The sequence below is a fragment of the Phocoena sinus genome, chromosome 19 (assembly GCF_008692025.1).
Source record: "Phocoena sinus isolate mPhoSin1 chromosome 19, mPhoSin1.pri, whole genome shotgun sequence".
Lineage (NCBI taxonomy): Eukaryota > Metazoa > Chordata > Mammalia > Artiodactyla > Phocoenidae > Phocoena > Phocoena sinus.
The window spans coordinates 45,157,158-45,168,304 of record NC_045781.1 but is presented as its reverse complement, the minus strand read 5'-3'; the positions used below and the strand labels follow the sequence as shown (position 1 = coordinate 45,168,304).

General features: G+C 52.2%; 1 protein-coding gene across 1 annotated transcript in view; it reads left to right on the top strand.

The window, feature by feature from the left end:
• Positions 1-270: 270 nt before the first annotated feature.
• Positions 271-11,147, top strand: part of CALB2 (calbindin 2) — a 29,180-nt gene continuing 18,303 nt past the window's right edge. Inside the window, exon 1 of the mRNA XM_032613697.1 lies at positions 271-429. Coding sequence (XP_032469588.1) covers positions 333-429 — 97 coding nt within the window. The 5' untranslated portion in view covers positions 271-332. The remainder of the gene's footprint in view (positions 430-11,147) is intronic.

Below are 11,147 nucleotides of genomic sequence, written 5' to 3'. Positions count from 1 at the left end.
GATGATCAGAGAGAGGGAGAAGGAAGGCAAGGGCAGCCTCTCTCCCCTTTGCACCCGAGAGCCTCTGTTTCCCTGGCCAGGCGAGGAGTGGTCTCAGCACAGACGGGCGCCCCCACCCTGAGAACCCCTGCGGAGCCCCGGGTCGGCCGCCGCCCCGCTGAGACCCAAGCCGATTCTCTGAGCGCGCGCGCCCCCTGCTGGCAGCGGGGCGCGGGCGCAGCCTCCGGATTGTATATAAAGGCAGCGTGGCGCGCGAGACCTGGCCGAGTGCGGTAGAGGAGCCGGCGCGCAGGGAGAGCGCAGTGCTGCCTGAGGTCTCCGAGCGGCTCGCCATGGCTGGGCCGCAGCAGCAGCAACCCCCTTACCTGCACCTGGCGGAGCTGACGGCGTCCCAGTTCCTGGAGATCTGGAAGCACTTTGACGCAGACGGTAAGTAAAGCTCCCAACTTGTGTGCCCGCTCGCCCCCAGGGGACCTGCGGTGGAGAAAAGAGGGCAAGGAAGTTGCGGGCAGGGGTGAGATTGCCCCAGTGGGTGTTTTGGGTGCAGTGCCTGCTGAGGTAGGGGTCTCGAGTTTGGGAGACACCTGGGTGCCCTGGTGACAACCGCCCGTAAGTTTTCTTCCCTGACAGAGACGACAGAGCCCACCGGCTTTTGCAGCCTCATTCTGGGCAAGTTTGGGCTTTACCAGAGGGGAGGCCTGGGCTGGCAAGGCTCCCCATGACTCCCCCTGCCGTCTTATCTTCCCCGCCTTTCTCTTCAAGGTAACATCCTGCCTTCAGCTGCGGCAGCCACAGGTCTCAGACACCCACTCATTTTTTCCCTCAAGTTCCCCTTTTGTTGAATACCAGGTTAGCCCCGTGGGGTCCTGGGGACTGGGGCAAACTGGGGGGTCCTGAAGGGACACTCTTGGCCTCCCCAGCCTGTCCGGTGGGAGCAGGAGTGGAGAGGGCATCCAGGCAGTGAGCATCCCCTAGGCTTCCTCTGCCCACGTTCCATCCCTCACGGGCATTCAGGTCCCACTCACAGGGTGTGGTGGGAGGCAAGCTTCGGGTGCCAGCCTGACATGTTCCCTCATGGTGATAATCCTGGGTGCTTTGGGTGACTCCTTCCTTCTCTGGGTCGGGGGAGGCACAATCTTAAATGCCTCAGTGACCCACCCTCTGCTCTGTGTGGTCTTGACATTTACTCACCCAAAAATCGAGGGCTGGACTGAACAACCTTTGGAAGTTGGCTCTAAGGACTGGTATTACAAGGGTCTATGATGGCCTGACTCAGGCATAAAGGGAGCCCCCCCCCACCTCGTTTTAGAGGCTTCTGATATCACTAGAGACAAATTTTTCTCCACCACTCCAAAAAATTAAGTGATCTGATTTCCTTCTGAGGTCCTGGCTGGGGTGGGCATCCGAAATGTTCTGGCATCTCAGACCACTGGGAGGGTGGTGGCCCAGGGTGTTTATCCTAGGATTGAGAGCGAGGGGCATGGGAACCAGAGGGAGGATCAGGGGGAGGCTCCCTCCATTCTTCTCCCTTCCCTTCCTCACCTCGGCAGGGCGGGCATAAAGGTGGCTAAACAGAGGCCCTCGGCCCAGAGTGCTGTGCAGAGGCAGGGGTTAATGGGTATGATAACCAATGAAGTTTTGTTCCCTTGGAGCAAACTGAGAATCTGGGGGTGCAGAGGACTGGGCATGTGACACCTGGATTAGGATGGTGATCTGCCTATGAATTACTAAAGGAGGTGGGTAGATTGTTAAATCTGTAAAATGGGGCTAAGGAGGGGTTGTATTTCCAATCCCTGGCTGGTACCATAAAACTCCCTTGGGGGAAAGGGCTATAAAAAGATTGCAGCCTCTCTGTATTCTAGGTGACACGCGCACTCCCTAAGGCTTCTCCTGCCAGTTTATCTGCACCAGAGACTTGCATGATTCAAGGAAAGTTATCAAGCGGCCAAGGTTATACCACAGGCCTCCTGCCAGATGAGTCAGCTATAAACAGAGGACTCCACGGTTCTCTTCTCCCCCAGTTCTCACGGGGTCGGCCAAGAGCGCTCTTGATAATCATGCAAACCCTCACATTTGTCTGAGACTTTGTACTTTTCAAAACACAGTCGCACCTTGAGTCCTGCACAGTGAGTCTGTGGGCAGACCATGATTCTCCTTGTGCACATGAGGGAACAGACACAAAGTGTGACTTCTCTGAGGTCGTGTAGCGAGGTGATGGCGGCACTGGTTCCTGGCCAGCGCTTAATTCCCCAACTCTGGTTTCTGGACACCTACTTTCCCTCCTGATCCAGCCTCGGAGGTGGTGGGCAGTCCCTTTAATACCAGAAAGGGGTCCTATGGCTGGAGCATAGCTAAGCTAGGGTGAGGCCAAAGAGTCTTTAAAGACCTCCAAAACCATCGTACCTCTGGTACAATGTGAAAGGGGAGCTAGACTGCTTCTTGGTTCCTTGTCCCCCTCGGCATCCCATCGCCCTCTCTGGTCACCACTTCAGGGAAGTCCCAAGGAGGGACCATGGACCTAACAGAGAAGGAAAGCAAAAAGGATTAGAATACCAGAGATGGCGCAGAAGGCGATTTAGGAAAATGAGGCTATAGCCAAATTGAAATTCGACTAAAGGACCCAGAATTAAGCTGTGGGTCACCTTGCTCTGGACCTCCCGTACCGGTCCCCTTCTGAACTCCCATGGCTGCCAGGGAGCTTCTCCCTCCCCCCTGAGGCGCTCCCTGCCCTGGCTGGGCCTCCTCTTACTAACTCTGGCTTCTGTTTTTATCTTGGGGGTTTTCCCCCCGACTCTAAGTGTCCCCTTGCCGCTCACAGAGTTAAAGAGCTCTGGGAGGACTCTCCACGGCTCACCAGGTCCCTGGGGTGAGCTCTCTGGAGCCCAGCCACCAAGCAGGGGGAGCACCGACCCACCCCACCTGTCCTGGACTCCAATAAACAGATACTAGGAGTCCGCAGAGAAGCTGGATTCCGAGGACAGTGGGGATGACGCAGGGAATCTGACCCTCCTAACTCAGCCCATTTCTAATGAAGGAGCAGGTGTCTGAAGAGGGGGAAACTGGGACTCAAAGAGGCAACGTTCTTTTCACAAGATCACACAGCAAAGTGAGAGGGTAGGGGGACCCAGGAATCCTCTCCTAGCCCCCCCCCTCACTCCTCCTCAGTGGTCAGCCAAGGTCATGCCCTTGGAAGCGTTCAGGTGTCATCTCTCAAAAGCAGAGGAAGGGAAGACGGCAGCCGAGTGCACCCTATGAGCCAGGTTGGGGCTGGAGCTCTTCCACATAACATCCCCATGCTCTGAGTGACCCTTACATGCCCTACATTACTGAGTCCCCCGTTCTGTTGTTTCCTGGTCACTTCTTGGTCAGAAACGTTCTCACTCTGCGAGATCCAGGCTTCAGAGGGATGCCCAGCTCAGAGCTCACGCTGGCCTCTTTGTGGTTCTGACCACACGGCCACCAGGCTCCTATTCTGCTGACGATCAGTACGAGGTCCGTGGGGAGCCAAGTTCTGCCCTTGGCCTTTGCTACCCTTTGGGAGCAACTGCAAGTGTAGGGATATTTCCTCTCCCAGAGGCCAGCAGACATTCATAGGACAACGCAGGGAATCCCACTCACTCCAAGAATCAACCTACATGGATATACTTGTACATGTACATAAACTTATGTGAACAAGGGGCCTAGTATCAAGTTCTTTGGGATACTGAAATTTTAAGGATGTGCTTCCCTAGGGGACAGAAAAATAAATCCTGCTAATCTCTACAGTGGAATATTATGCAACCAATGGGATCGAGATGGGGCTTTTGTACTGACATGGAGAAGTGTCCAAGATGTATTATGGAGATTTTTTTTTAATTATGGCAGGACACTATTACAGTATGAGCCCATTTTTACTATTAATGAAACAAGTATGCTGGAAAATATTTGAAAGACAATAATAACAGTGGTCCTCTACAGAGTAGATGATGTAAAATTAAAAGGTATTTTCTTTAACTTTATAAGTAAATTTCTGTAGTGTTTTACAAGAGCATGTGTTTCTTGTGTAATCAGCAAAACAATAAATATTCAAGAAGAAAATTTTATGGGCACCCCCCCCCCAAAAGAAATGCATATATATCTCCAGTTGTGGGGATCTGCCCAGAGTTTTCTAGGCCTTTGTCTGCCTCCAGATGGCCCTAGTGATGCAGGAGGCTCTCAAAGCCTTGCACAGGGACTGACCCTTGTTCCATATGGGTGTGGCCCTGAGGACTTTGGAAATGAATGACAGGAAGGACCACCAAGAACTGAGGAAGGCCCTGTGCAGTCTTCCCTCCTCTCTCCTCCCGACACCCAGTAGTAGTAACGGAAGCATCCTCCAAACCCATCCCCCATGGGGGACACTGGCCAGACAGAGAGTGCTCAGGCCGGTTCTCAGTCACTGAGGAGCTTGTGTCCCTGGTAGGGGAAGCAGAAGAAAGCTGAACAACAGCGCCTCTCGGAGGTGGAGAGAGGCCTGGGCACCTTGCCCTGGAATTCTAAATGACGAAGTCTTTTGGAATACTGAAAAGACCTCTATGTATAAAATAGATAACTAATGAGGACCTACTGTAGAGCACAGGGAACTCTACGCAGTGCTCTGTGGTGACCTAAATGGGAAGGAAATCCAAAAGAGAGCGGATATATGTATACATATAACTGATTCACTTTGCTGCTCAGCAGAAACTAACACAACAATAAAAATTAATAATAATAAAAGACCTGCCTCAAAAGGGTTAGAGAATATCCGGTATGTATTAAGCATTCACACAAATCCCATGGCTGTTACTATGCAATACACCTGGGCTGTTCATAAGACAATTACAGGATTTATAAAAATGATTGCTTCTTGGAGCATTAAAGGCAAAGGGGTCTGGTGCTGGCAGGGAGCCAAAGTTGTCTGAGGGCAGCTTTCTCTTAACCCTGTCGGCATTTCTCTGTGGGGTCCGTGTGTCCCGTTTAGGCCTGATGTCAGGATTTGGGGTTCTTTGGGAGCAGCCTCCTGCCCCACCTGGGGTAAGCCCTAGGAACAAGTCCCCGATCCCACCTCCACTTTCACCCCCAAATTCCCCACTTGTTTTGCCAACAGTGCCCTTTGGTGTGGATGTCCGCGGCATGCCAGCTGCGGACGTCCTCTGTGAGGCCCTCATGCCCCATGGCCCAGCCAGCCGATGGGGGACGCAGCTGTGTCTGAGAGCTGGCGCTCCCCAGGGAGGCAGCTGCGGGGGCGTTTTCACAAACAGGACACTTCAGCCTCACCTCGCCTCGCCTCGCACGGGCGGCCACCAGCGATCCCGCGTCCCTGCCCTACTCGCCTTGTTTATTCCCCTTTGACTTCAGTAGTTTCACCACCTGAGCCCCTGGGGGAGGTTTCCGGGGCTAAGGAGACCCCTCAGGGAAATCCCTCCCAATACCCAGGGAGCCAGAATTAACAGAGCAGGCGTGAGGCTCTTCAAGACCTGAGCCTCTCCAGCTCAGGACCTGGTGGCTGTCCTGGAGGACTGCATCAGATCCCGCCTTTGCCCCGCAGGTCCCAGCTGGGGCCTCTGGCTTTGGCCCTCTCCCCCTCCTCTCTGGCTCTCGGCTGCCTCACCTCCTCTCTAGCCCAATCTGCCCCAACCTTTTGGCCTCCTCCACACCAGGAACTGGCCCAGCATTAGGCTGCCAGATGTCCACAGGTTCAGGAGACCCAGCCCAGCTCCAGAGCCTCTGTTCCAGAAGCAGCTCTGCCCAGAAACACAGATTAAAAGTCAAGTGTCTAAACATTCATCCAGTAGCTGTTTGCACTGGGTTTTTTCCCCCCAGGAGCCTCTGGGAGACACGTGTGTGTGTGTGTGTGTGTGTGTGTGTGTGTGTGTGTGTGCGCGCGCGCGCACGACTGACAAAGAGAGAAATCAAAACAAGACAGAGATATGGACAGAGATCGTCCCTGGGGTGAACAGAAGGAAAACAGGCTGTTAGCCGTGGTTCAATTTCTTTCCTCTCAAACTCCTCTGGAACACGAGGTCGATAACACCCGTCTGTTTACCTGGTAGTGTCCTGAAGACCAGCTGGGGCAGGGAGGGGAGAGCTCTTTGTAAATGGTGAGCACCGTGCAAAGTAATATTTATATTGGAGCAGAGCCTGAGGAAGTCAATTCCTTGCCGCAAAGGGTGGCGTTTGTCCCAGAGGAACTCAGGCTGGAGGGTAGAGGGCTATCTGCCCTTCCATAAATTTGAACTCCGGACAGACAGCCAGGAGGTCTGGCTTCATGAATGCTTTCTTGTGCAGGTAACGAGGAGTCTAGAACTGCATAACTCCCCTCCTTGATTTCCTTAAACTCCGCAACACAGAATAATACAGATTGGTGAGCACCACGCCCTAGGCCCGTGCTTCTCGAACTTGAGCGCGCGGGAGACTGGTTCAAGCGCGGATTTCTGGGCCTCACTCCTAACAATTCTGATTCAGTTGGGCTGGGGTTGGTCCGAGAATTTGCATCTATAACAAGCTCCCAGGTGATACTGTCACTGTCAGGACGCAACCACTCTTTGAATAGTGCTGGTCTAGGCCCCTCTTGTCAAAAGAGGTGCCATCACTTGTCAAAATGAGACCCCGGTCTACCATCTCGGGCTTCACACCAACCCCCCACCTCAACCTTGAATGTGAAGCCAAAGGCGCTGTCTCTCTAGGGAGAAGATGCTCACGTTCAGAAGCAGTGGTTCTGCTTTGAGACGTTCATGCTCCTATGTTAAAATGCAGATTCTAGTCAGCAGGTCTGGGGTGGGGCCTGCGATTCTGCCTTTCTAACAAGCTCCCAGGTAATTCCAAAGTTCCCGTTCCACAGACCACACTTTGAATGACAAGCCCTCATACTCCAGACCCATCAAATTAAAATCTCCATCTTAATACGCTCCCCAGGTAATTCTTGCATACCTTAAAATTTGAGACAGGTCGCACTAAAGCAGTCCTTAATCCTGACTGCACATCAGAATCATCTGGCGAGCTTTGAAAACATGCCCACGAGACACCCTCACCCCATCAATTAAATCAGGAGCTCTGGGGGTAAGGCCCAGGCAGTGGTACACTTTGAAAAGCTTCCCAGGTGATTCTAATACATAGCCTGGGCTGAAAATCAGGACTCTGAGGCTGCAGTCATGATGGAACTCTTTGGGCTGAAGGGTTTACAGCCATGGATTGGTTCGGAAGACCTTAAGAGCACAGAGTATAAAAATGATGCTTTCCATTTATGTGAGATTTTACATTTTCCAGAATGCTTTCACAGCCTTATCTTGTATGGCTGTCACAATGGTTCTATAAAGTAAAAAAAAAAAAAAAAAAAGCATTTATTTTGAGCATAAATAGTTATACCCATTTTAGAGATCAAGAAACTGAGGTTTAGAGAGATTGACTTGCTCGACATTGCATGGACAGTCACAGAGCTGGTGGTAGACTTACGACCCTTAATCGGGCTCCTCTTACCCGTTCAACTCTCAGAAAATCTGTACGCACAAATCTCAGTGAGAAACAAGCTCCTTTTCACTGTGAGGCAGGGCATTCTTTGGTCAAGGTTTTCCAAGTGTCTGTGGTCAGATTAATTGTAAAGAAGTGTTGTCTCACTTCAAAATTTGGGGAAACTGAGGCACCATGGTGGTGAAGAATGGTAGCAAGCCCAGAATAAGGACGGATGCAGGGTCCCTGGCTCCTCTCATCCCCCTCCCTAATATTCACAGGTTGCGGTTTGATATGGGGAAGTTAGGAATGCTGGTTGCTATGGTAACCACATCCTTATCCATGCCCATCCACATGAGATTTGCGTGGTGGCCAGTCACCCCCCCCCCCCCCATAAGACGGTCACAGAAAAAGCAAACCACTTGCCCAGTGCTGAAGTCCTCCCTGGAAGGAGGGAGGCCAACCTGTCCTCTACTCCCACCTCCTGTAATAGGTGCCTCCCGCATGATGGTTAGGGAGTTGCTCTGAGGGAAGCCAAAGTAGCGAAGACCTTTTCCCCCAGTGCTGGAGGATGCCCCGTCTGGGCCCTGCAGACACTGCCTGCCTATCTAATCTCTGCTCACCCTCTCCCTTCAACTGGTAGATCCCTGCTATTCTTGTCTGGCTGCCTCACCCCCGTAGACCATTAAATGCTCTTGGGGAACAGGCCCATATCTAAACTTGGCTATAGTTCCCACAACGTTGAACTGTTGTTCAGTTCAAAAAACTAAAGGCGGGCTTCCTGGTGGCGCAGTGGTTGAGAGTCCGCCTGCCGATGCAGGGAACACGGGTTCGTGCCCCGTTCCGGGAAGATCGCACATGCCGCAGAGCGGCTGGGCCCGTGAGCCATGGCCGCTGAGCCTGCGCGTCCGGAGCCTGTGCTCTGCAACGGGAGAGGCCACAACAGTGAGAGGAACCACGTACAGAAAAAATTAAATAAATAAAGGCTTGTGGAATTGAACAACATTTCTGTCCCTTTGCACAGAGCGAGGTGGTACTGTAATTCCCAGCGTGGGAAGAGGGGTTTCTTTCCACAGGGGCACTGGGCCCCACTCCCTGCCTTTGCTAGTAGCTGGGGCTTCTCAGCGAGGCCTTCCCTGCCTCATAGGGAAGTAGCCCTCATAGATACTTCAGCCACCTCCTAATACACTCACAAAACAGATTCATACTCACTGACTCAGGTGTCCACCCAGCCCTGGCCCGGGCCCAGCTCTGAGGCCTCTGGTACTTCAAACCCCAGCGCATGCTCACAATGTGAGCTCCACCCCTGCCCCCCGCCCCCCGGCCCCTCCAACCCCAGCCCCTGCTCCTGGACCCAGAGCTGAGCTCACCGTCCTGCCTGAGAAATGGAAGAATAGACAGATCACGGCAGGGAGCGACCAGCGAGAGAAAGAGTACTCGTTCCTCCAACTCAGTGGCACTGTCAACTGGACCACTGCCTTTTTGTTTAGAAAGCCCTCCCTCCCTCCCCTCCTCACTCCCCCTGCTGCAGCTGTCCAGCTCTCCCAAGAAGCTTTCAGAACATCCTAGAAGAAAGATGACCACTCTAGCCTAGGGTAAAAAAGGGAACTCCAGTCTCATCTCTCCCCACCATGCCCACCCCCGGCCTCCAATTACAATCATATCTTTTCCCTGCAGATAAAAATACTTAATTTAGGGGCTTCCCTGGTGGCGCAGTGGTTGGGGGTCCGCCTGCCGATGCAGGGGACGCGGGTTCGTGCCCCGGTCCGGGAAGATCCCACATACCGCGGAGCGGCTAGGCCCGTGAGCCATGGCCGCTGAGCCTGCGCATCCGGAGCCTGTGCTCCGCAACGGGAGAGGCCACAACAGTGAGAGACCCGCGTACCGCAAAAAAAAACCAAAAAAAACAAAACTTAATTTATCTCACATGATTCCTCCATACACTATGTATTGTGGCACCTTCTCCACTAGAGGGCGCCACTAGGCTTATTCATTCCAAATCTAAATTCTCAGGGGACACTAGTGGGGGAGGCTAGGAAGAACACACACTCCGACTCCCACATCGCCCTCCAGCCTCCCAAAGCCCCCACCAAGGCCAGGCTAAATACTTATTTTTATTCTCTTTGTTTAGTTTGTAACTCCATTTGCCCTTGAAGCAAGCTACCATCTCCCTTTCCTGTTCAAGTCTCTATGGGAACCTTGCTCACTGCTTTAGATCAGATTTGGAACTTGACTTTTGGTCAGTGGTTTCCAAACCTTGCTATATACATGGAAATTACCTGGGGAGCTGTATTAAAAATCACGATGCTTAGTTCATACCCCAAACCAATTACATCAGAATGTCTGGGGATAGGAGCCAGACATCCATATTTTTTTTTAAGATTCTAGGAGATTCCCATTCACAGCAGTCTGGGGAGCACTGCCTTAGACCTGTCTGATCTCCCACCCACAAATGATTCCTCCCGGTCACAGAAGGACCAGGGAGCTTGGCCATGGACTCAGCTCGCCCTGGTCTCTAGGTCTTTTGGGTTCAGTGGTGAAGAACCTAAAGGACTTCTTACTACGTACGTGATCTTGCAAGTCAGGCCTTGACCTTGGGACCTGCTCCCGATAAGGGCACTTTTCACCCAAATTCATTCCCGTTTTTTATACAAGTTCTGGTAATTGAACTCAAACAATAGTAACATTTACACTGCACCCGTAACGGACTGAGTGACGGGCTTTACATGCAAAAATCCCATTTAATTACCCATTTTGCAGATGACATGCGTTAAATATCTTTCCTAAAGCCATACAGCTCGTAAGTACAGCAGAACCAGGATTTGAATCTACCTCCACAGACCTCAGCGCCCCCTCTCTTCATTACTGTGGAGTGGGTTGCCTCCCATATGCTTGATCCCTGTGACCACCTCTCAGGTGCCCCCATCCCTGCTATTCTCTTGCCACTCTTCCCTTCTGCATTAGTTTCCTGGAGCTGCCGTGACAAAGTACGACAAACTGGGTGGCTTAAAACAAAAGCAATTGATTCTCTCACAGTTCTGGAGGCTAGAGTCCAAAATCCAGGTGTTGGCAGGGTTGGTTCCAGGTTCTGAGGGGTAATGTGTTCCATGTCCCTCTCCTGGCCTCTGGTAGTTACGAGCAATTCACAGAGCTCCTTAGCTTGGAGATGCATCACTTCAATCTCTGCCTCTGTCTTCATGTGGCCTTCTTCCCGGTGTGTCTTTGTGTCTTCACTTGGCCTTCTTATAAGGACACCAGTCATTGGATTTAGGGCCCACCCTAATCTAGTATGACCTCATCTTAACTAATTACATATGCGAAGACCCTATTTCCAAATAAGGTCACATCCTGAGTTCCAGGTGGACATGGATTCTGGGGGGGACACTTTTTTTTTTTATTAGAAAGTCTACTTTATTATTATTTTTTTTTTGGCTGCACTGAGTGGCTTGCGGGATCTTGGTTCCCCAACCAGTGATTGAACCCGTGCCCCCTGCAGTGGAAGTATGGAGTCCGAACCGCTGGACCACAAGGGAAGTCCCTGGGGGACACTCTTCAACTCAGTACACCCTCCTACCCCAAAGACCCAAGTTCTGCCTCTGACCTCATTCGCCCTACTGACCAGGGCTTGCCACCTGCTGACAAATCTCGAGGCTGATGACCTGTTGTCCCCTGTCAGATCTGCAGCTCCTGCTGCCTTCCCAGCT